Source organism: Mytilus galloprovincialis, chromosome 5 (genome assembly GCF_965363235.1).
Source record: "Mytilus galloprovincialis chromosome 5, xbMytGall1.hap1.1, whole genome shotgun sequence".
NCBI classification, from domain to species: Eukaryota; Metazoa; Mollusca; class Bivalvia; order Mytilida; family Mytilidae; genus Mytilus; species Mytilus galloprovincialis.
In genome coordinates, this window is record NC_134842.1 from 74958934 (window position 1) to 74986610 (window position 27677).

Here is a 27677-nt window from a genome sequence, read left to right on the forward strand (position 1 = left end):
TTGTATCTATGAAGAGTTTATTTAATAAATGCTATGTCATGGTAATATTTGAGCACAAACAAGTACCATTTACTAGTAAAGTAATGTTCTGTACAATATCAGATATATTGTTTGTCCTAAATATATCTGGAAATGTGTGAAAGTTAAAAGCGCTAGCTCCCCATGTTTCTGTTCCTAAAATGAGTACCAGTATTCCTATAATGTTCATCATAAAACCAACCATCACCTGAAATATAACAATGCAAAAATAATGTTCATTATAAAACCAATCAACACCTGAAATAAAACAATGAAAAAAATACAAGCTTATGAATATTGGTCACTTAAAGATACCAGTTTATAAACTCAGTATCTTTGTTTTTGTATTGCCTTTACTTAAGGAATGACTGTAATATGTGTTCTGTCTATGAAAAAATAACATAAAAAATGTGGTGAACTGAATAACCAGCGTAGCGGGTTGTTTGAAAGTGTGCACCACATTTTTTCCACCATTATAGAACTTGTCTGAGTTATTGTTGGTAGTAACTTATAGTATAAGTTCTATAAAAATATGGCAAAAATTGTAAATGAATCGCGCTAACAAGACCGAACAAACGGACAAGCAGACGAACGGACGCGCAGTATTTAAATGTCCTCTTCCACAACGTATTACGCGGGGGACAAAAAACATTGAAGATTTGCAAAGGCCAGAGGCTCCTCAAATTGGATTCGGCGGGTAAGACATGTTTTGTGAGATCTCAATTTTCCTCCCCTATACCTTTAGCCAATATAAAAGAAACAAACGCACGGTACAACTCAGATTAAAATCAGTCCGAGTCCGAGGTAACATAAGATCTAAGCAATGATAATGATACATCAATAAACAAAGGACTTATTCTGTTACGCTGTTCCTCAATTTATTCAGTTCGTTTGATTATATTCTTAATCTTTTAATGTGTTCCAGTGTGGGAGGATTATTCATCTTTAACCTTAAATAAGAACGTTAAAACATCGTATTATCGCTACCTTTCCCTCCCTCACACGTATCCGTTACAGGAAAACGACAAGGTCATTACGTATCACGAGGAACATTTCGTTGAGACGTCATCTTGGACACAATTCGTGACTAACCACAGAGTGAGTTAATAATATAACATTGTATTTAAAGCCTTCAAATTGCCTTTCATATAATTAAACCTCTTCTCTGTGAAATACTGGAAGTGTAACCGTTCTTGAAAGTACAACATTTTCTGGGATTCAACGGACTGTGCAATCAATTATTTTGGACATTTCATACACTAGAAACATTACCCTTACTGAAAAATCAGCATTCTGGCGAACTGTTGCGGCAGATCTGCCGCAAACACTGCGGTAAGGTTGCTGCAAATAGTTTGCGGCAACTTCACCGCGACTTTTTACCATGCAAATGAAGATTGCGGCAGACTTGCCGCAAAGTTTGATAGCCTTATATAGTTTGTGGTAAACTTCTGGTGAATATTTGTGGTGAACCTCTGTCGAACTCTAATAGCCTTATATAGTTTGTGGCGAACTTCTGGCAATTTTTGTGGTGAACTTCCGGCAAACTTTCAAAGCCTTATATAGTTTGCGGTGAACTTCTGGCAAATCAAGTGATAATGATGCCCTATGACTACCTTTATATGTTAATTCTTTTTTCAAAACTGTTAATTCTTTTTTCAAAACTGTTAATTCTTTTTTCAAAACTGTACCTCTTATTCAAAATGATGCACATGTGGATCAAAATTAATCATTATGACCAATAACTGATATTTACCTGCTCACCTTCTGATCAAATTACATTTTCAAAGAAATGTGAAAGAGAGAAATAAAAGTTGTGACCACAATAAAAACAATGTAGGTACATGTATATTTATTAATTTTCTCAGTGCATAATTCAGAATGAGCTGATTAATTTCTTAACAGATTCATATGTATGAAAAAATCAAGAACAGATCTGCCTTTATAAGGCCAATTATAAAGAAACTGGGATTAACATGATTAAGGCATATTACAACATAAAGCATAAAATCATATCTAAAATATAAATCTGACAAATGTGATGAAACAATATAGAATTACAAATTGTTTTGAAGACCTTCCCGGCTTTCCTGCAAAACATCATTATCCACAAAGTTTAAGATTACAACTGTAATGATCTTTCTCTAAGGGCAATAAGAGTGTAACACAATCGTTATTTCAAAATGGGGGTTCTTTGACATAATTTTTGTACCAATAATAGCAAATTAACATGCAAAAACTGTCTAAATTAACTTACAAAGAGATGATCAATAATGCATGGCCTGTTCCAGGAACTAATTGAATCATATATAACTCAGACATCTATCATATATAACATCCATTTACTTTTAACATGAAAACACCAACATTAAAAACTCCTTCCTATTTCAAATTCAAAGAAGCAGGAAGTCTGATTTTAGTACAGGGAGCATGCTCAGTATGCTATAATGTTTGCGGCGAAGTTCCAGCAAGCTTTAGGACTCCTTTAAAGTTTGTTTACAAATTTCCTTCAAATTTAAGAAAGTTAAAAGTTTGCAGCAACCTTGCGGCAAACTTTTACATATGTTTGCCGAAAGGTCGCTGCTAGCGGCGAACACTGGTGAACAACTTTCAGGTCTTCTGGCGAACTAAAAAGATTGCTGCAAGGTTGCTGCAACCTTACCGCAAGGTTGCAGCAATGTTTCTCTTTTCATAAGGGTAATTCAACACATTGTAAAAATGTATTTTATTTGTTTTTCAGCTTTTTACCATTTGTTAGATTGACGTGGATTAAAGTATCAGCATCTGCTAGTCTTTTCTGCTTGAGCCCAATCGTCGGTTATACTTAGTGGTCAGGCCATTACAGTAAAAAGTCTAAAACTTGCCTGTTGTGTCTCACAAATAACGCCACTCCACGTCAGTTCTACATCTACGACCTGCAAGAACACGTCATCCCTTAGCGTACAGTAAATTGACGGCAACCTGTCTTTACATATCCGTACAAGGAACGACAACGCAGCAAAGTACATATTTTTACACTGACAGTGGACTAAATAACTTGTGTGTACTAAGCAGCAACCCAACAACGTTGAGCCATCATGGATCCCAGTCACGCAGAATAGCAAGACGAGGTTCAACCCCCGGAGGGAGATGTTTCTAAAGAACTAATAGAAAATCCGTCCAATACCACACATTTAGATGAAAATCCCGAGACTAGGCGAGTACGAGATCTCACCGAGAAAGGTAAAGAAGCCTACACAATTCTGTGAGATACTAGAGGACCTTTTGTCAGATATAACAAACCAGTTACTGAAAATCACAACACCTCCCAATGAACTTCAGCAAACTTAACAGCCTGCACAAATTATCGTAGGCTCACAGACGATAATCTGAACTTTCTTAAATGACAGTCAAAAAGACAAGGACGCATGTAACCTCACATTAGATCTTCGTCTGTCCAAAGTGGAACTGGCCATTGAATCTTTACACGAGCATCGCCTTGCCCTCACTAAGGCTAAATCTGCTCAAACAAGGACCTCAGGCTCTAAGGGTAAGAAAACTTCACACAGCGGTAGCTCTAACGTATCGGACATGTCAAGCCTAGCACGAGGGAAGCGTGACAAAGGAGAGGCCGCTTAATCAAAAATAGCCTTTGTTGAACAACATTCACGTATCCTACAACAAGAGGTAATGTTAGAGGAACAGGCCCTGTTCAGACAATCTGAAATGGAACAAGAAGCAGCACGCAAAAAGGTTGAATTGGGAAAAGAAGCAGCACGCATAAAGGCTGAGATAGAACAGGAAGCCGCACACACAAAAACTATAATTGAACAGGAAGTCACGCGTTCAAAGGCTAAAATGGAACATGAGGCAGAACAAGAAGCCATGCGCAAAAAAGCACTAATCTAACAAGAGACTGTACGTGTAAGCCGAAAAAAGGCCGAGCTAAAGGCAAAGTCAAACCTTCTAAAAGCACGCAGAGAGGCTGCAGCCGGAGAAGCCGAGGCTCGTATTCTGGAATACGATGACAGCCAAGCGTTTAACGGTCTCCCTGACGAAAAGGAAGACCCGCTCCAGCGTGTGAAAGATTTCGTCAATAAACTTCCTGTATCAACTGCTTTAAAGGAGGTAACCGGACCTCAAAAGATAAATCAAAATTTCTGTTAACATTGAGCTGATTCATGACGCACCAGCGTTCGTGCCATCCTTGGCACTGAAATTACCGTCGCAAACATCTGTAGTCTTGCTTCTGATACTAAGTCACCGGAAATTACCTTAATCCCAAATCTGGGAATAGTAACCAGCATACAAAAACTAGGCCTTTCAGAGGAGATCCCCGCTGAACACCAAAAACAGGGTGTTAAAGAAAAGATCCCTGTCTTACACAATAAAACAAGACGTTATAGAAGAGATCCCTATCTTACAACAAAAACAAGGCGTAATAGAAGGGACCCCTGTTGCATACCAGCAACAAATCAATCCTACGTCGGAAATAACCAGATTTCTCCTACGTAAGGACCTGTTGTTCTCCAGGCTAACAAGCTTTAACGACCGGGCAGAATCCTTCCATACATGGAAAGCCAGCTTTAAAAATGTCATAGACGAATTACTCGGAACAGATGGGACAATACCCCTAATGCGCCTTCAAATGAGGAACACAAAAGTCACGTGTAAACAAAAAATCTCTGTGTAGTGATATTTGACACATTTCTATGATAAACAAATGACTGAGCTGAACCATTAGTGTTAATTTGGAAAGTAAGAGAACACAGAATAAATGTGTAAAATCCATGGAGCTATTAAATGTGTTCAAAGTATTAAAATTTCATAGAACATATTGTGTTAAAAATGGGATTTTTTACCATGAGGAGCCACATCGCAAAGGGATACTCGGGGTTTGCTAAATTACGGAAAAAATGAATCACACTTCGTACCCCGAAAATTTAACCACATATGTAAAAATGTCTCAGCTTCGAAACAAGCCATCATACATACACAAGTTTACGATATGGGCTGAGCAACAGAAGAAAACGTTACCATTACGGCCTATAAAGAAACAATTGCGCATATTGCCTCAGATAGATATATTACTTAAGTGGCTAGGGTCAGAGTCTACTAAACATGCCATGAGTGTAAGGGCATCAAATGACAACAACCTAACAAGAGGCCTACAAAGGTTATGGCAGAGATTGGATGAGCGATATTGTGCTCCACAAATGTTGGAGGCCTCTCTCACAAGTAAACTCGACAACTTCCCTACCTTGACAAACAAAGATAACGCACTTCTTTATGACTTGTCTGATATTCTATCAGAAATCGAGTATCACAAGGAAAATCCAAAGCTGTGATGTGTGTTTGCTTATTTCGACTCTTCGTCCGGGATAAATCCTATTGTGGAAAAACTACCTTACGGACTCCCAAGAAAAGTGGATTACAAGATTTTCAAGATACAAGTCTAAATATGAAGTTGCCTTTTCACCTTTCACATAATTCTCTACCTTCATCAGGAAAATGAGCAAAATTAAAAACGATCCTGGGTTCATCTTTGGGTCAAAAGTAACACCAAATACAAAAGACGCTACGCCAAGGTTCACACCTCAGAGGTACTCTAAATCAACGTCCATAAGACGGCTGTTGAACAGCAAACTGAAGACAGCAGTCAACAACAAGATCTGTGTATCCTACACAAGACAAAGCATACCTTGAATGAATGCTTAGCATTCCGAGCCAAACCAATCGATAAACGCAAGGAACTGTTAAGACAAAACAATGTGTGCTACAAGTGTTGTGAGTCAACCACACACAGAAGTCGGGACTGCAACACAAGTATCATTTGTAACGAGTGTGAAAGTGGACAGCACTTCATATCACTTGACAACAACAATCTAAAAGTTCCCAGTTTAGCTCACCAAGACAAGCCTACGGCGGGGAGCTAACGCAAATCTACGGCGGGGAGCGGACAGAGTCAGCTGAAACAAAGTTAACCTCTGGGAGTTCGATCTGCACAGAGATCTACAAAGATCATAAGAGTGAGAAATATTATGCCAAGATATTACCTGTGGACGTGTAACACAAGGACAAGACAGACAAAGTACAAAGTAAAGGATGTACGCCATCATTGGCGACCAAAGCAACCGGTCTCTTACCTCGCCTGAATTCTTCAGTCTGTTCAACGTTCGGGAAAAACCTGAAAACTACTCTCTAACAACATGCTCCGGCAGAGTAGCTACTTCCGGAAAAAGAGGAAAAGATTTCGTCATAAAATCCAATTGTTTGTCAGTCTATCGACAAAAACTTTCATTCGAATGCCAAAGTCGCAAAATCGCATTCAATACAATTCCTTGAATGTACAGGACCTAGTACCAAGCCTGGTAAACTCACGAATTCCTCTAAAGGGACATCACTCGCGTCACTAAAAGCAAAATCTTTGACTTCTATAGCAAAATCTATAGATAAAGAAAATGTCATTCCGAAATCAATAGTACCTGAATTCATGGTGAGGAAATCGGTAGCATTCACAAACCAATTCCGATAGAAGGACCTATTGCCAATATCAATCTGCCTTTAAGCATGCAACCTCTACTACGAAGAAGAAGCAGTATTGCCAAATCTGACTTATTTTTAGTGATAAAGAACCAGCAGTCTTATCTGGACATAAAGTAACACCTTTTTCTTGGACATTACTACAACAAAATCAAACATAGAGGACCCCACTTCACAGATAGAACAACTGGATCAGCAGGATGGAACTTTAGCACGAAATGCTTAATTTCGTCTGATACTCAAAAAGATGTGACATTTCGCCAAACCGGAAGAGGATCCGGTATTAGCCCTCGTCATACCCACCGGAGGACCACCTTCAACCGTCGTCGCCGTCTAACAACGTTGTAGAAAACAGTTCCTACTATCTCTACATTAACTATGGAACATTCTGCAAATCAAAGCAACCTTGTTAGAGAGATCCTTCTTCTTAGGACAAGAAACTGTGCCGAACCCAGTTTCCCGTGGAATTAATCTAATTCTGGAAACTTTATATTAAAAGGACGTAAGTTGAAACCTGACATTTCTCATACGACCAATAGTGGACATTACTCTTGTACATAATCAATTAATGTTTGGATTTTATTTATTTCATATATTCATATGCGATTTAGTTATGGAAAAGTGATATCAGATAGACATCAGACTGGGAGTATTCTGTTACGCTGTTCCTCAATTGACATACTTCGTTTGATTATATTCTTAATCTATTTATGTGTTCGAGTCTAGGAGGATTATTCATCTTTAACCTTATAAGAACGTTAAAACATCGTATCATCGCTACCTTTCCCTCTCTCACACGTATCCGTTACAGGAAAACTGCAAGGCTATCACGAGGAACATTCCGTTGAGACGTCATCGTGGACACAGTTTGTGGCTTACCACAGAGTGAGTTAATTATATAACATTGTATTTAAAGCCTTCAAATTGCCTTTTCTCCGTGAAATACTGGAAATGTAACCGTTCTTGAAAGTACAACATTTTCTCGGATTCAACGGACTGAAATCAATTATTTTGGACATTTCATACACTAGAAACATTAATTCAACAAATTGTAAAATTGTATTTTATTTGTTTTTCAGCTTTTTAACATTTGTTAGATTGACTCTTGATTAAAGTATCAGCACCTGATAGTCTTTTTTGCCTGAGCCCAATCGTCGGTTATACTTAGTTGTCAGGTCATTACAGGACTACTAGCAGTTACTGACACGCTCGATCCAGAATTTAATTAAATTGATTAAAATATAATGTCTTCAACATTTGAAAATAAATCATGAATTTCTATGCTGATACTAGTTAACATACATGTCATTTTTTGTTCTCACGTTAAATACCCAGAAGTAATTAAAAGTGATGTGCGCATCACACAGATTAAATTGCCTATATAAAATGCCCTGATATTGAAACCGGTAGATTTTATTATATCAAAATAGTACATTTAATTCCCTGTACTTACCATGTCTATAACTCGTAGATGTCCGTATGAAAAGACAACTGCATTCGGCGGAGTTGCTACTGGTAACATAAATGAAAAGGAGGTTGCAATGGCTGTCGGAAACATGATATACAATGGATTTAGTTGTAACTGTAGAGCCTACAAATGTACGAAAAAAAGCTTATGAAAATAAAAACATAAACAACTAGTCCAGATGTTAAGATCTGAAAAATTTAACAGAACAACAAAAAAACTACGGAATATACGCAAAATACCATTATACAAATATCCTTTTTTCCAATGATTATAATAATATTATGATATTTTACGAAACATTTTAAGCAAAAATTTCTTACCAATCTAAAACACCGAGTTATTAAAGTTTTGCTTCAAGATTTAACGATGGAATACACGGACACCACAATTATTCTGGATATTTCATAAGTTCCCGCAAGATCAGAATCATACCAATAGACCACTTAAAACTTATAAGTCAAAGGGAATCTAAAGTCGACATGGTAAACAAAAAATAGAAAACAAGTTCATTAAATATTCGCATTGTTGTGTGATAAAACAGAAACCGTAGTATGCACAGTAGTATGCACAGTAGGTCATCATTCGCATTCTTATTATAATTTTGAGACACAAAAAGTTTTCACAGGTTAAAACTTGGGTAAATTCATAACGGGGACAACATACTTTTAAAATTTACTGTTGATCTGGTGTCGTATAAACAAATAGCGTATATATTATTTAATTATTTTGCTTTTCGAGTAGTAAGCTTAGTAGGTAAATACTTAGTGAATACAGAGTCATAATCCTAAATAAATTATTTGAATAGTTTCTGACTTAAAACGTGTGGATTACGTACTATTTGAGCCATAATTGGCATCATAAGAGTACATATTGCAGTATTACTGGTGACCTCTGTTGCTGTAGCGACAACAACGCACAACACTAGATTCATAAGCCAAGGTTCAAGGTCGCTAAAGACAGCCAACTCATTACCTAACCATTTAGATAATCCAGACTCCTGAAAGTGAAAAAAAATCTTTTCAGAGTATTCAATTCGACTAATATATAAAAAAATTCTAATTTTGTGTGTTTTAAAGCCACTTTATAGCATGTCTTTGGACTTATTCGTGGTAGCAAGTTTTTATTGATGGAGGAAGCCGGAGTGTCCGGAAAAAAACCTACGACCACTGTCAATCCTAGTCAATTAAAATTGGAGTTGGGAGCACCCACAAGAGCGGTGTTCGAACTCACAACCTCAGTGCTGACTGTCTGGTGATAACAGTAGTTACTATAATGTGTACTACAGACTACTTGGCCACAGATGCCCCTACTAAGAAATAAAAAGAAGATTTGGTATGATTGCCTGTGAGACATCTCTCCGCAAGAGACCAAATGATCTGACAGAAAAAAAGCATGCATGACTGTGTATATTTAAACTGATGTTTAAATTCAGATGCTCATATTCAGTTCTATGATTTAATTCTATTTATAACATGAAAGCAATTGACAAAATGTCATCAACCTAGCGACCTTTTATCTTTCGCAGTGTGTACATGAACTTAAATGCTAATTTTTAGCTGCATCAGTTGAAAACTCTACCGCTCAGATTACTTGTATTATACATTCCATCAGAAATGCCATAGAACATGAGGAAGTAAATTAACTGTATAAATATATACCTCTAAATAAATAATTCACTCATTTACCGGGAAATCTCAAGCACCATTGTTTTATATATTTCGATTACATAAAAGTATTTCTTCTTTTTTAAACAAACCAAAAAGTAGTATTTGTAACTATTTGATTTGACTATTTATATCAACATGATCAACATACTTCACTTATATGGGCTAATGCAAATCCTCCACCAAGCAGTATCATAACACCCCAAGGTAAATTCTTCTCTGCAACTTTCCAGGGTACTAACGGAGGTATTGGTTCATTTTTTCCTGTTATTAGAACATTAATCATCATACAAGTCATCAAAACATTTAACACTTAAAATAGAGATGACGTGAGGTCTTAATGAGACTTTTTAAATCTTCGTGTACACTTTTTAGCTCTGTGATACTATTATATACTGAAAAATTTACCAAGAGAAGTATAATTAATTAATGTGTGTCATCTTAAAATTAACGTTTTATATTTTGAAATACACGTGTAAATATAAATAAAATGACAACTAGTATGCCTCGGATATTTTCTGTACATATTGTACATACATTTGTAACACTAAGCAGTACGAACTCGTTTGACCACTATATACATTTATCTATGAAACATAAAAGCAATGTGTTTAAACAACAGCAATATTAAAATTAAAAATATGAGGACTGTGAATCTTCTTTCGACCGACAGTAAACCCTTTGGGTTTGCGGGATGTACAAATACACAACTACGTCCGGTCAATGTTGGGACGTTAAATTATATGCCTCTTGTAGAGAAAGTACCCCGATATGTTCAAATTAAGAAACCTTGTTACTAATCTTTTTTTTCCTTAGGTGGCATGTTCCAAGGTTAATTTTTGTCCACATCCAATTTACCCTGGTTTTTTTAGTGTAAGTCTACTAAATTTCCCCCGAGCTTCATCCCCGAAGGATTCTATTACAGGACAAACCTACTATATATATATATAAAATTTGTTCTCGTCATGAACATCCGTTAAACATACATACAATATTTGCCACTGGACGTTAAGCAATTAATAAACAATCAATGAATACATACCTTTATTTAAACAAAATACATCTGGTACTCTTGATGGAAAAATAAATAAACTACACGATATCAATATCGATGGTGTGGAATCTGTAACTGTCCTATAAATAAAAAATACAATGCATTTGAATGTGATTATTAAAATGCAAATTATACACGTGTATATATTTCGTGTGTCCGAAGTTGATTATATACAAATATATATATTTGAAAATAAGGAGTTGTGGTATGATTACATGTACCAATGAGACGATTTTCCACCAAAGTTAAGACAACGTAAAGTTAAACAGTCACGAAACAGTTCAATGGCCTGATTTAAAACTAAAGAGTTTACGAAAAACAAATATGACAGTTATGAACCAAAAACCACTGAACTACGGGCTCTTGACTTGGGACACGTACTTTAAAAATGGGGCGTTATTAACATGAAATTAAGAATGGAAATGGGGAATGTGTCAAAGAGACAACAACCCGACCATAGAAAAGACAACAGTAGAAGGTCATGCATAAGACACCAGCTCGGAGACAGAGATGGCACAGTATAACATAAGAACAAACTATATAAATCAGTTGAAAAAGGCTCTTTACTCATCGGATAGATACAAAAGATCATAAAAAAATACTGAACGGATGTGGCAGGGTATTTATACATCCCTCTAAACAACAACAAAACCACAAAGTACAGATCTGAGACTACTCGCAGTTATCGTTGACTGGCCTTTATTTGAAAGCAAATAACTACTAATCAAAATTTTGAAGGCTTATTATTACATATAAAAAGAAGATGTGGTATGATTGCCAATGAGACAACTGTCCACAAGAGACCACAATGACAAAGACATTAACAACTGTAGGTCACCGTACGGCCTTCAAAAATGAACAAAGCCCATACCGCATAGTCAGCTATAAAAGGCCTCGATAAGAAAATGTAAAACAGTTCAAACCAGAAAACTAACGGCCTTATTTATGTAAAAAAAAAAGGAACAGAAAAAAATACGTAACACATAAACAAACGACAACCACTGAATTACAGGTTCCTGACTTTGGACAGGCACATGCATAAATAATGTGGCGGGGTTAAATATGTTCTCGGGATTCCAACCCTCCCCTAACCTGGGACAGTGGTATAACAGTACAACATAAGAACGAACTATAAAAATCAGTTGAAAAAGGTTTAACTCATCAGATGGACAAACATACAAGTGTAGATGATGTTTACTATCTGCGTTTATGCTATTTATTTATTTTATTACATAGCTTTTATATAGCGCCTATCTAACAAACATAATACTCTAAGAACTTAACATCATGTTTAAATTTGAGATAATGTAAAAAAAAATATTCTGCTTAAAACATGCGCTCTATTACTTTTATAATACAGATACATGTATGTTCTTGCAATTGCCCAAAATTCATAACAATATTTTTGGAAAAGTATAAATGACATAAGCAATGGTCCTGGCTAAAGTATAACACTGAAAAAGTAAGAATACTGAACTTCGAGGAAAATGCAAAACAGAAAGTCCCTTTTCAAAAGGAAAAATCAAAAGCACAAACACATCAAACGAATGGATAACAACTGTCATATTCCTGACTTGGTACAGGCATTTTCTTAGGTAGAAAATAGTGTACTGAACCTGGTTTTATAGCTAGCTAAACCTCTCACTTGTATGATTGTCGGATCAAATTCCATTATATTGAAAACGATGCTTGAACAAAACAAACAGACATAATAAGTAAAAATGTAAAAAATTGGGGTACAACAGTCAACAATGTATTATAATATTATTACTAAAAAAATTCACCGTATACTTACTTTGGGGGAAATATATCTCCCCATCCACCGGCTCCGCCAAGGTCACGTGTTATCCATAATACTGCTAGAATAAAAAAGTGACCTATCACAGCAGCTTGTGCAAAACTGTAAAATATAAAAACATTTTGAACTATCATTATACACAGACCGAACTAATAAGCATGTTCGTCACTTTTTGTATACTTTGTTCGGACTCTTGAAATAGACTAAGTATATTTTATTGGTAGTCCATCGGATTTAGATAAGACAACCAAGATATCTTTTCGTGTTTTGGTAGGCATGGATTTTGTCTCTTATTGTCGTTACCCTAGTAACATCTGTTTTCTCAGGGATTTTCTATACTGAAAGTTCCTGGTTTTCTTTAAAAAGTTAGAACCAAAAATATTATAATAAATACTAGGAGAAAAGGACAAATTGTGGAAATTTTTATAGCGATTCTCTATACTTCCGTACTTTGTTTCAATCATATAGTTCAAAATACTTTGATACAACACAACTTCGGATCTACATACCTAGTACATATGTTTATGATTATTCTATAAAATCAAATTAACGTGAAACGGAAGAACTTTTAAACCGTAACGCGACCAAACCAATATTTTTCTGAATTTGCTACGTTTTACACTAAACACCAAGACATACAAGTTATTAGTCCGTTATTACTTTACGTCCAACTGCTGTTTTACCAGACAAGCTAGGTCCGTGGAACATTAGAGCACGTCCCATATAAAAAAAGTAGCTATTTGCCCGTCGAAAATAGATGCGCTGCTTCGTCGTACTAAACCGACTGACGACCTTGGATCAATATAAGTCGGACCTCAATTTGAAATTGAGAATGGAAGTGGGATTGTGTCAAAGAGACAACAACCCGACCATACTAGAACAGACAAAATATTCATTTTGCATTTACCTCTTCATTTATGTAAGTTTTAAAATATATTGTATATATATTTATTGCAGTTATTCATAATTGATTAAAAACGTATATATGATATACTCCTACAGCGGATACATGTGACAACGCTTCAAACTTGACTTCATACACACGACACCCCAAGGGTGATTGGGGAATTAAAATATGGTCATTCTTGATCTAACTAGCAGTAAAACCCTTACCAAAGATGAGCGTCCGGCTGGCTATGCGGCATGCGCAAATACACAACTACGTCCGGTCAGAATGGAGACGATCCATCAGATGCATACTGTTAAGAAAATACCACGCCTTGAACACGTTAATAATCCTTGCAACAACACTTTGAGGGGTCAGTTAGTGGTATGTGGCAAAGCAAAATGTCTGTCCACAACCACATTACCCAATTTTTTTTAGTAATAGCCCAAATTTACCCCACCCTCACCGCCAATAAACGAAACAGTACATGCCACCAAAAGCTCAAGATTATGCACTCATGGATATGAGATGTATATTACTGGTTGCGTCGTTATAATTAAAATATACCCTTTCTATGTTTTTGTTGCTTTTAATATGTTTGTCATATATATTATATACTTTTTCAATTTTGTTGAATATGTAAATCTTAAAAATGTGGGAGTTTTGACATCTTCTTAAGCATATACACACTATTTAATCTCATTTTGACCTTGAATACCCTTTCTTTTTTAATTTAAGTTAAACGTGAACTATAAAAATAAGAAGATGTGGTATGATTGCCAATGAGACAATTCTCGACGATAAACCAAATGACATAGAAGTTAACAAACTATAGGTCAACGTACGGTCTCAGCTATAAGGAAACCCAATACCGCTATAAAAGACCCCAAAAGGACAAATGAAAAAACGAAAACCAAGAATACTAACGACCTAATTTGTGCACAAAAACAAATACATAGATACAAGAAGATGTGGTATGAGTGCCAATGAGACAACTCTCCATCCAAGTAACAATTTATAAAAGTAAACCATTATAGGTCAAGGTACGTTCCTTCAACACGGAGCCTTGGCTCACACACATTTATGATTTACATCAACAAACGACAATCATTGATTGAATTTCAGGCTACTTGCTCCAGATAAGCACTGTAAACATACAAGGGCAAATTCAAGGTCCAGAATTCACAAAAAAAGAGAAACGAGAAACACTTATCAACGACTTCAACAAACGACAACAACTGAATACAGATTTCTGACTTAGGACAGGCGCAAACAATTGTAGCAGGATTAAACGTTTTAATGGTACCAAACATTCACCTTATATGTATATACTTACTTAACTGGTCCTAGACTTTCGTATTCCTTCCTCAGAACTGATTTAATTCTTACACCTGCTGATTTAGTTACCCTACAGCATTTAAAAAATGACCTGAAAAAAAAGAAATAAAAACTAATAAAAGACTGGTTATCTATCAAGTCTAGTATGTGCATAAGCACATAAGGTTACATCATTCTGATTTCCATGACGTGTACTCTACGATTTTAACTTAAGAATCAAGAATTACAAAAATTCTCGACTAGGGTACTTATAATACATCATCATTTTTTTTTATATAAAAATCATACATTTTAAGTAGAGGCTACCTCGTTGAGACATAGAACAGAAACAAAAGCTAGTGAGGTTGTGTATAAGTTTGTTTTATTAATTAATACATACTGTTCTTACTTTGCCGTTACAAAATACTATGAAACATGTAATTAACAGTCACATATATAGGGAGACTATTTATAATCAAACTAAGCTATAAAGATATAAACTGCAAAGTAAAAGACGACTTGGTGTACAAAATAAAAAAAAAAAGATATAAAATCTTACCCACGAAGGAAAAATATCTGTAACCAAATCCAGGCGAGAACAAGCATAATAGCTGATATTGGTAATCCGTACATAAACCATGTGGCAAAGGTCAAAGGTGAAGTTCCGTTGTACCTATCATATATACTGCAATTGAATAAAAAAAAAACACACGACATTAATGAGAAACAATCGTCTAACTTGTTATATCATTTTAAAGAACATAGCACTCTGAGGATAAATATAAACACCAGTTGAGTATGATCATAGTCCTATAACATATGACCTCTGTGGCATTATTTACTATTTCTATTTACTGTTCTGATATATGTTTTATTACAATGTGCCTTAGACAAAAGATAAAAAAAATAAAGTATCAGCATGAAAACGTTAAATAGTGAATATATAATGCGAAGGCATATATTATAGGACTAAGTATGAACACAAATCTAAATTATGTAAACAATGTATGTTTCATAAGAAACTGTTCTTTTGATTGGATGAAAGCAATCGCGGCGAGGCATTCCAATATCAAATGGCATTTCTCCAAATTATATGGTTTATTTGTATGTAAAGAAGTTTACAGTGACCTCCATTTTCGTTTAAATAGTATACACCTATTGACTGGGTGTGAGGGTAATAGCAAGTTTGTTGTCCATGAGATACCAACTATTGACCGAGGCAAAGCCGAGTGCAATAGTTGGTATGCGAAGGGACAACAAACTTGCTATTACCCGCACAACAGGTCATTAGGTGTTTATTATACGGAACAACACAGTCATTAAGTGTTTTTATATACCAAATTAACTAATTTTCTAAAAGTGTACATATATCATCTGATAGAAAAGACAAAAAATGTCACATAACTTAACAAGCTGAACTATACACTTTTTTTTATAGTTCTTCTTGTATTTGTAAATATTTCATTAATTGCAATCAAGACTAGAAATACTTGACGAGTTAAATGTTCCATGCATATGATAAATCTAAGCTAAAGTACACCAAACACAAATTCACTTTTAGAATACAACGATCAAACCCATATTATGAATAAGGTACTATATTTTTGATCTTTGAAAAATGCGCGCGAAGATTTTCTCTCTTTTATATTTGCTTCTTGTAAGTGAAATTACAATCGACACAAACAGATTATACCATTTACAATATTAGAGTTTGACGTTGCCAAGCAAAATAGTCAAATGCATCATTATTGTCCAATGAAAAATAAGCATGGAAAAGTACGAGAAAGATGATTATGAAACTATTAACCGGGGCAATAGTCTTTGAAACTATTAACTGACAAATAGTCTGTTGAATGAAACAGCACAACTATTTCATTACATTTTATAGAAAAAAGCATACTGAGGTATAATAATATACATTATTATTTAGGGACCTCCGGTGCGGGACTTTCCCGCTGTTTGTTAAAGACCTATTGGTGATCGTTGTTGGATATTGGTGGCCCTTAAGCGTTTTCTGTTCTTCGGTAGGGTTGTTGTCTCTTTGACACATTCCCCGTTTCTATTCTCAATTATATGAGTGTCTAAATTATTAAGTCAGAGACGTCGTTACCACCAATTGATTTAAAAGAAATTACTAAATTCTAGATATAAAGATTTGGTTAAGAGGTTTGACTGTACGCGTAGGCAAAATATTTCAAAAGTGATTTCTGCTTTACCGAGACCGGAAATTGTGATGCAACCCGAGTGAACATACCGAAATGTTGTTATAAATGAGGCCGTTAGTTTCCCGTTTGATTTGTTTTACATTGTCATTTCGGGGTCTTTTATAGCTGACTTTGCGGTATGGGCTTTGCTGATTGTTGAAGGCCATACGGTGACCTATAGTTGTTTACTCATGTGTCATTTTGGTCTCTTGTTGAGAGTTGTCTCATTAGCAATCACACCACATCTATTTTATATATACAAGATAAGTGAATTTGAATTACTTTACTTAAACATTTGAGTGACAAATGTTTTCCAGAAGTATATTCTATATAATTGAAATAATATGAAAGTTTTGAACCTATAAGAATAAAAACCAAAACCTTTGGGGCACGAAGAAGGAGTAGCTGAAGAAAATGGAAAAAAAACCCGATGCAATTGTGTGTCTATAAACAATAGTTTTTGACTAGTATTGCCATAGGAATTAAAAATGAGAACTATTGACATCACAAAGCTAACTTATATACTAGTAACTCCAAACACTCACATATCACTTTGTCCTTTCAGTATGACATTAGGATTGGTTCCTGTAAGGCTAGCTATACCACTAACATTAGCTGTATGTGCTATACAGATAGACAACATCTTACATATCCTTTTATATTCTTGATTCTCTGTCTTCGATGTGACAGGTATGTTCGTCTTTCTAAGATAAAATGAACATTTAAAAAAGACGAGCGAAAAATACCAGAGGGACATTCAAACTTATAAGTCGAAAATAAACTGACAGCTACATGACTAAAAATGAAAGAAGACAAACAGACAAAAAGTAGTACACAAGACACAACATAGAAAACAAAATAAGCAACACGAACCCAAGCAAAAACTGGGGGTGTTCTCAGGTGCTCCGGAAGGGTAAGAAGATCCTTCTCCACATGTGGCACCGGCCGTGTTGCTCATTTTATTTCAAATCCGGTATATAGTCTAATTCGGTAAACACATTCTTGAAAAGGGGAGTGAATAGTATCATACTAGTACTGTACTGGCAAGGTATTTAATTCTTAATGAGTCAACAGCAGACTAACATTTTTGACTGATCCAATTTAACATATATTTTATGTATTAGTAATGTTTTACCTTTTTGTTTTACATCACAATTGTTTTCCATGTCATGTTTATTTAGTAACTTCTGTTTCATGTAAATCGCCTCGATTACATATAAATATACACTCTGTTATGGTTTTTAGCGTACATCGAAATGCCAAAAAAAATAACAAATAAAAAAAAAACTGACTTTTCGTATTCTTCTTTATTTACATCACCGTTATTCTGTGTTTCCATTGTTTCCTCATTATCATTTACTGTGAAGGTAACATCTACTAATCTAACCTTATCAAGATCTGAAATATATAGTCAAATTCTTGAGGGTAACATCACTTTATCTAATCCTATTATGATCTGAAATATATGGTAAAATTCGTAAGGGGTAATATCACGTTTGATATTTGGGTCATATCCTTTATTCAGAAAAAAAAACCCAGTCGATTTATATTCCAAACGGTTACCACAATGTTTGCCATTTGCATATGGCCTCATGATATGATAAATCATACCCTATTGCCATATAAATTTAGAACACCCAGTCTCTGAATCGTCTCCTTGCAATATTCAAGGGTCAATACACACCAAACAAAACCAAAAAAAAAAAAAACCAAAATAAACAAGCGACATCAGAAATCTAATTGCAATGTTTTGCAAAAATCAGTAGCCCACTCGACTTAAAATTAATGTTGTTCGTCGAAAGAGGGAAGCATTCAAACTAGGAAAAGGTGTTGCCTTTTCTAACGTTTTTGGCCATTATATGTTGAATAGAACTTGCCAGTTTTATCAGCAACATGTCCGTTTGTTTCTGCTTCTTCTTTTGCCTCTTTTAACTGTACCAGTATGGCGTTTGCTATAGGAATCATCATGGCCGTCGTTGCTGTATTACTGATCCACATCGAAAGGAACCAGGTTGGTAACATAAGTCCTAACATTAGCCTGAAATATAAACCCTTCGACTTTGAAACATTTGTAGAATATACTGTACCTATGCAGCAATCTAAACTATAATGCAGACACTGTGATTATGTGTCGGTAGGTGAATTGATTTTTTCAAACCATTAAATGCGTGAGTAGAAATGCGTTAAGTACACATACTAATTCCCTAGTCACACTGTCACGTGTTACTATGTTTTAAAATGCTACGTTTCAAACACGTTTTGAAAAAAATGTCCCGTTATTTTGAAAGTTAGGTTTTACAAGGTTTGTGTTACGTTCTTATCACGTTTCCACCACGCATTGATACGTTTCGATACGTAGTTAGCACGTTTTGTTAAGTTCTGCTAATCTTTGATACGTATTTACTAGGTTCCTACTTCGTTTCAATTTTCGCTAGGTTTGTTGAATCTTCAAAACATAAGGGGCAGGACAAAGGATCACTACTATTCAATACGCTTCGTTACGTATATTCCCGTTTCGCTACGCTTTCAAAACGACCGTGTGACTTGGGCTTTATGAAACCCATGTTACATAATGACAAAATTTAACAGATAACATACTCTTTCTATTGACGCTCGGTACCCGTAAGGGTCTGGATTGCGGGGTTCTCTTCATTTCTGTATTCATTAGTTTGTTAGGCTATACTTGTTTGCTCATTTCTTAATTTCTCCCCTGTTTTTCTCTATGTTTTTTTTTTTTTTTTTTTTGGGGGGGGGGGTCTAGTTTTCTGTATTCTTTATACTATTTTCCAATTAGTTTCTATTATGTTCCCCATCCACACTCTCGTATACAACTCACCGTAATCCGTACTTTTGATTGGCTATTCCATAACCATATGATAATTCTCAATAATTAACATGCAACATTCACTACTACGTCACAACAATGCGCGGCATCACAACGAAAAGCTTGATATACATATCCTATATAGCTAATGATGGGTACATATAAATGTAATCACAACAAAGAAATGTGTGCTTCAAAGTATTCTCATACGGTTGAACAGTGTAATACACTAATCTGCTTCGGTCAAGCTTTACCAAACCAATAAAAAATGACAAATACTACAAAAATAGGCATTACATTCTAAAACAAACTACATGTCTGCACTATCGTCAAACATTGCGCAATAATTGTTTGAAATATGAACGGGTACTTATCACATTGAATCAAATCAATAATGTTTAAATTGACATACCATCTTGGTTCTGATCCAACAAGTAACAGAATTCTAAGTGCCAATCGTTTGTGGATGTTCCAATGTTCTATAGCTACAGCCATCATTAGTCCTCCAAGAAATAACATAGAAACGTCCTAGATGAAATTATGAATAGCATTTTTTTTTTTGCATAAAAATTTCCTCAAAATGTTGTACTAAGTTTGCTGTTTCAATTAAATGCGCAGTAACCTCTAGAAACAACAGATTTATGAGTTATTTGTTTTCCGTGGGTTTTTTTCTAATTATCTTTTGAAAGAGTAACGTTTTTTTTGTCAAGTTTCAGACCGTTTGAAAGGTTTTGTTGCTGTTTTTGTTTTACGATTTTTAACTTCAGAAAAAGTGTACAAGTTTAGATTGAACGCATGCGTGTATCAAAAGTTAAAACGAGTAAATTAAAGTTTGAGCAACATGAATATGAAATACATAACAGCGATAGTGCACAAAAAAGTTTTGATATGATTACATCTGATCACTAGACGTTGTTCAAACTAAATATTACATATGAACGTATTGTGAACTTACATTAAGATACTTGCTTGACACAGTTTTTGCACTGCCCAATCCTGTCAATGGCGTGAGAATGATTGGTAGCAGTGACGTCACAGCTATAGGTAAGGCCTCTGTTATCCAATACACAGCCATAAGTATAACTATATAAGCACATTTTGCCTCCTTTGGTGTAAAAAGAAAAACAAATAATCATAATGTTTCCTCTAAGAAAACAGATATCTTTATTTGTCATGTCCCCGCAACAAAATGTTCGGGGAGGGTGAGGTGTATTAATTTTTAATTTTCCAAGATAGAACTTTAATAACTCGCAAGTGTAGGACATTACAAATATAGCTCTCACGCTTTTAGACCATCTTGAGTATTTTTATTTTCTTCGCTATTGGATTTATTTAAAATATTACGTTTGATTCAGAATTCCGGATTTCCCCCTAAATAAAGAGTTGTAAGATTCATAAATAGATAGTTTCGGGTTGTTGTCTCTTTGATACATTCCCCATTTCCATTTTCAATTTTAAAGAAAATGAACCAATAATTTATAGGAGAGGAGGTAAACGGACGGACGGACGGACAGACGTAAACTTTATATCCTGCTTCTTTTAAACGGGTATATAATATGCAATCCAGTAGGCCACACCTTCCAAGTATCATTAGGTCTTTCCACTTTTCTGTGGAAAGACCTGTTGTTTTTCTTCTGATTTTTTTTTCTTCCACCTAATTTGGTTCTTGCGATAAATATTTGTTTCGCAATATGTCGCTTAGATATTTGGTATATAGATGATATCGAACATTTTCTGCGCTTTTGAAATTTACACTGCGTAACCGAATACTTTTCTTTGTAGGAGTTATCTCCCCAACCACTGTTTTCCTTGTGTCCACCACTCTTTCGCAACCGTAAATGATTACGACAAATTTATTCTATAATATTGCTCGTTATATCCTTGGCATGATTTGCCCTATTTTAACTGAAGCAATATGGACACTCGATATAAGAGTTATTTCCCCTTATGCAATTTGATATTAGTGATATGCATTTCTATCTTGTAAACCATAAGTGATAAAGACCTAGGATCTTTCGATTTGAGGTCCTTGGTCTAAAAATAATAAAATTAGGTCAAGGTCAAAGGTCAAGGTCATATTCTAATTTTTGAGGTTGACTTATTTTCACTTATTCGAAAAAACTGTTTAACATATCAACATATTATTTTTACTAAATTGTTAGTTGCGACATGTCTCAACACGTAAATTTTGATTGCAAGGGTATGTTGAACGTAAAAGGGAGTTTACTCTCCTCTTGTATTTAAAAATACGCGTATGGTGATATAACTCATTAACCAAATATCATTAAGACCAATGGTCTTTTGATTTCAGGTTCTTGGTTTATGACCTTGAAATTGATCTCAAGGTCATAGCTAAATTTTACGTTCTATATTTTGACCTTTGCTTTTACCTCATACGTATACATAGAAAAGCCATGAGGCTTTTGACAAAAGGTATCAAACCATTTAACCTTGAAAAATACAACCGGAAGTGACCTTGTGTAAACCGGAAGTATCTATTTTTGTACTTTATAAATATAAAAGTAGATAGAACCAATTATTTTTGGAACCAGTGTCAAGTAAATATTCAAATATTATCGGAAGTAACATTTTTCAAACCGGAAGTGACAAATTATCTCCCTTATTTGAAAAATATTGTATAGAAACCAAATATTTTTGGAATCAGCGTACAATAAGATATCATTTGACGATTGAAATGAAATTTTAAACTTAATTTAACAACTTTCATATTAACATACATTGTTTTTGGTGGAAAGACCTTCAATTGTTCTCTGAACAATTGGTTTTTAATATAATATGAATAATTATCTTCGGTGAAAAAAAATGTTAGCGTTACAACATCAACATGTCTATTGAATATACATACATTAAAGTTGAAAGAAAGTTTAAACATTTAAATCATGAAATTACTGGTTACAGGTAAATAGATACACGACATATTGTATAAATTAACTGACTTTTGAGTGTGATTCGGTCAAAATGAAGAATATTTAACTTATTAAGTACACTCTTGTTAACTTATGATCGAACAAATAAACTGATTTATTTTAAACAATACCTTTGAATTGATCAATCAAAAGATACTAGGATTAAAATATAAGTGCACGAATTCAAGACCACAGCCAACATATCGTCTACAAACATAATGACGCTCGAATCAAATTAGACAAAAAGGCAAAAATAAAATGTGTCTATTTAATTTTTTTCCAGAACTATCCAAAAAATGTTTCATGAAATGATTCGCATATTTTGCATGTATTTACATGATTGTATTCTTAATGACTAGCTCGATAAGTCAATGTAATTCTGTCAAAGTATAAATAAATGTGCGTATCTATTTGCTGAAGGAAAGTTTGTTTCTCAAGAGTGATCGATCAAGTTGTTTGTTAAACGTCCAGTGACAAACATTACATACATACTAGTATTCAGGACAAGTACACATGTATAACAAAACAATCTCAAGTGATACAGGTACGAACTGTTACACGGTCCGATTGATTTAAAAGTCGCAATAAGTAGACTGTTAATGTAAAAAATGGGATGTAAGGGTGAATTGGACTTACAAAAAAATAAAGTAAGTTGCAGTATGAAAACAATATAAGGTCAATGTCAGAAAAATATAAACTTTTTGTGTTCGGCGCAAAACTGGGAAAGGGCTCGGTTGAACTTCGCCCTTACCCAGTTTCTAAGCCTCATACAAAAAAGTATATATTTTTCTGACATTGGCCTACTACTTGTATATCATAAGACATCGTATAAGTAGTCCTAAAGTTTGGACCAAAATTAGGACATATCCTAAATAAGATCTTTTCGATAACACCACTTAGAGTAACAATTCTCCTAGCAGGACTTAGAACATATATTAGTAACACCTTCGATGACACGACCCCTTTATATCTTGAAGTGGTATTTTTCAAAGAGGGACTTGACTTGATTAACAATAAGCAAATAATGGATAAACATTAATTATAGAATAAAATGTAAAATGGTCAAACAAAAATTATTAAAATAATCTAAAAAAGTCACGGATTAAAAAAAAGCCATCGGTCCAAACAGTTAATTTCTTGTTATAAAAATAAAGTCTTTGCTAGACCACGTAAAATATTCCAATACAACATATCTCATTGACTGCGCCTACTCTTCAAAAACTGACAAAATTACGTAAGGATATCTCATATGCATATAAAGGAAACAGAAAGTTTGATTTACGACATGATTGTCCGATAAAAAAAAATATTTAAAAAGATTCTTTGTTTTATTTGTTTTAACATCATTATCCTCTAAATAATAAAAAAACAACAACAAAGATTCATACAGAACTTGCACTAAACAACATTGTTTATCTCAGAAATCTACCAAATAAAAGTACAATTCTTAAAACGTATTCGACTTTTTTTGTTGTTATTAAATAATATTGGACTTTTTTTTTATGATGGATGTTTTAGCGCGGTTTATTCTTTTATCCTGCACAACAACGATATAAAGTGCAAATCTACTTTAGTATTCCATGTAGTAAATATATGTATATAAGGTAATAGGATACCTCCTTAATCATATCCTTATTAAATAAGGGACTGATCGTCGTTCCACATCTCTTATTACTATATACATTAACATAAGTTTGAAATTGGCTATTTTAAAATATTTGTTTACCTACATTTTAAGTGTACCAGGAAAAACGGGATTGTTTACAATGTTTCTATTTAAGTTAGTAAATGGGAAATTTTATTGTAAGATTTTTTTGCTGTTATTGGTGGCTAATTGCCAGATTTTTTAGTTTATACTGATACCTGTATACGCTCATATTTGTTTGTTTACATTTTATCAAGTACTAAAGGATTGGTTGTTTTTATTTGCAGTAAAAAAGGAGAATATTTTAGTTTTTCTGCACATCAGATTCCAAATACTAATACATTATTGACGTCAATAGTCTTGAACGGTCATGAAATATTTACCACTGGACGTTAAGTAACCAACAGTCAATCAATATATATATACCTATTCTCACAATTCATTTTTTTCAAATACATGTTATAGTTAGTAATGCATACTGCATTGCTCTCGTACAGTAATATTATGTGAAGTGGCTAAATATCAAATTTCCTTTTAAGATGTTAAGTACTAGTACTTTTCTTCATGGATTTTTTTTTTGCTACTAAAATCAAAAGTATTTTTTTGCTGCAGGAACAATTTTTTATTATATATTTGAACTCGTGAAGTTTATAATGCTGTATGATTGTCAGACAATGATATACACAAAAGATAATTCTCGTCCTCACTAACATGAATCAATTAGCACTGGACTTAAAAAATAACAACCAATAAATCAATCAAAGAACGAAACGGTCGAAGAACTACGAACGAAACTCTTGGTCATATACATTTTCTATCAGAATTTAGCAAAACAGAAGGTGTATACGCCTTGTAAATATACAAAACATTAATTTCTGAAAAGTGTTTATAAATCACAACTGTAAAAATAATACAGAAGTTAGAGAGATGTGTCGACACTAATTTTATAAATTGTATATAGTACATGTATGTTATTATATGGATAAACAGAAAACCACACATGCTCCTGCATAAATTTTACACAAACACGGGTATTTATCATGTTTATCTCGTAGGATAATTCATCAATTTGGTCCTTTTTGTGATCTAGCAATGTAAATAAAATTAAGAGTGGAATATGTCAAAAAGACAACAACCCGATCAAAGAGCAGACGACAGCCGTAGGCAACCAATGGGTCCTCAGCATAGCGAGACAATCCCGCACCCGGAGGTTGTCCTCAACTGGCCCCTAAATAAAATTGTATACTAGTTAGTTGCATTAAATAAGAAAAGACGAAAACAAATCTTACCTTTGTTTCAATGCTATAAATAATCGGCAATAGTATTATAGGTGTCAGAATTATGATAAAAATGTTCCTCAATCGAAATAAATCTTGTAATACACCCATCTCTCGGTTATAAATTGTGATGGTTTAAATCATATATATATAAATAAAAACTGTCAACTTCTCTTGAAAGGTGACATGTAGGTATCGCTATATACATAGATAGATGTAACTTTACCTTTCTTTAATAGTTTACGAAAGTACCTCAAGTGAGATTAACGTACCGAAAATAACCGATTGAAGTCAATCAGGAAATGAACTGTATAACATTATCTATAATCGAAGATATAGGACAAAAGGGGATTAGTTTTCAGATACAAGCTTTAAGGGTTTTAGAAGGAAATTACCGATTAAGATAACCCGATTGTAAATTTTAGTAATACTCCATTGCAGATTCAATGCTGTAGAGGGTGTAGAGGGTGTATACTTCTCGTTTGATTAGAAAATGTATAATGGGGAGGGGGAGGCGGTATCATGTTTTATCATATAATCGTTCAAAATATTAGGTCACAAATTTAATCCTGGTATCTATTATGAGTTTATTTTCCTAACTTGAAAATATATGAATAGTTTGGGAAAACTATCAGAAATTTATGATATTGTCAAAAAAGTTCTCATTATTTGTTATATGAAATTCCATGTTTCTTTTCACAGCTAAAAATCTCGTAAAAAAAGTCAGCATTACTCTCGGAATCTGAGCCTTTGGTATTCCATTTGTTTTTCCAACAAACAACTCCTACCAATATGATAAAAAGGTCCTGTTTTTATCTACGCAATTTATCAAAAGGTATACATATTTAAAATCTAATGTTCTATAAACGATCGGATTGACAAAATCCAAGCGACACCCCCTATCAATTGAGTATTAAAGCACATCCACATCCCCCGCGACACCCCCGCCTTAAAAATCCGAAAGTCCGTCCTTGCGTCTACAGCTAAATAAGAATCATCTGAATCATAGCACATGCAGCGTTGGTACGTGGTAAATGGGTCAATCTTTGTTTCGTCTATTAGGGTGGTATGAGAAAGCGGTTATTAAAACTGTGATATTTTTGATCGAGGTGATCTTGAATGTATGACAATGAAAATTACAAGAACAAATAGACTCTGCCAACCGATCAGTCTAAGAGCGATCACACCAACCCCGCTCCCTTCCAGGTTTAAAATGTCTGATTTTTTATTATTTGTTTATCAATATGTATTTCTCCATAAGACCCTTAATTATGCTGTTTACAATATAAAATATTCCAATACATATCTAGCCTCTTTCGTGTGCAGCATCTTCTAACTAAGAATCGTTGAGTTGATAAATAATTATTAAATATACATGTATCTGTAGTACTGAATATGTTTGTAACAAGAATAGTGGTCTTTTTTTTGTATCGTCAATTGTTTTATACAACTTTTATGATTATGTTCTAGTAAGCTGGAAAAAATGTACACTCCATATAGACCAAAGTATTTCATGAACAGTGTGACTTAAGGATGATTGTTGTAAAGTTACTTAAATGTACTACTCCACGTGAACATGTCATCCGTATAGAAAACGTGCGAATCGAGGTGATTCATTTTCACTGTCATATGCGAGTATTACCATTGTAGAATAAAAAACGATGGAAAAAAAACGTTTCGACTTGAAAATGCAAAATAATTTCTTTTAATGAACACGCATTTGTGTAATGAATTAACAAAAATGAACGAGCTTGCATCAATTTACTATATCACAGGGTTTTCAAAACAATCCATTTAATATTATGCCAAAATCATGAATTGTTTTTCTGTTCATTTATAATTTTACATTAGAAAAGTATAGTATATTCAGTGAAAATAGTGATTTAGGATCGGCACTTTATTATGCCCCACCTACGATAGTAGAGGGGCATTATGTTTTCTGGTCTGTGCGTTCGTCAGTTCTACCGTTCGTCCCACTTCAGGTTAAAGTTTTTGGTCAAGGTAGTTTTGGATGAAGTTGAAGTCCAATCAACTTGAAACTAAGTATAAATGCTCCCTATGATAATTTTGTTTATG

At 34.2% G+C, this 27677-nt stretch overlaps 1 protein-coding gene across 1 annotated transcript; it reads right to left on the minus strand.

The window, feature by feature from the left end:
• LOC143076414 (Na(+)/citrate cotransporter-like) lies at nucleotides 1-25814 on the minus strand. Its single transcript, XM_076252168.1, has 14 exons — nucleotides 25614-25814; nucleotides 20708-20857; nucleotides 20165-20280; nucleotides 18806-18966; nucleotides 18221-18326; nucleotides 17474-17632; nucleotides 15284-15409; nucleotides 14744-14836; nucleotides 12519-12623; nucleotides 10712-10803; nucleotides 9821-9933; nucleotides 8841-9002; nucleotides 7991-8128; nucleotides 1-226 (listed from the first exon to the last, which is right to left on the minus strand). Exons 1-14 carry the CDS (start codon nucleotides 25710-25712, stop codon nucleotides 32-34), a joined length of 1815 nt encoding a protein of 604 aa, XP_076108283.1. The 5' UTR covers nucleotides 25713-25814; the 3' UTR covers nucleotides 1-31.
• Between the last annotated feature and the right edge of the window lie 1863 nt (nucleotides 25815-27677).

Excerpts from the sequence above, each read along its gene's own strand:
- LOC143076414 (XM_076252168.1), bottom strand. The coding sequence starts at position 25,712 with ATGGGTGTATTACAAGATTTATTTCGATTGAGGAACATTTTTATCATA. Across the intron at positions 18,967-20,164 it reads GTTGGATCAGAACCAAGATG|GCTAATGTTAGGACTTATGT; the intron begins GTATGTCAATTT and ends TTTATATTTCAG. Across the intron at positions 227-7,990 it reads ATCTACGAGTTATAGACATG|GTGATGGTTGGTTTTATGAT; the intron begins GTAAGTACAGGG and ends GTTATATTTCAG.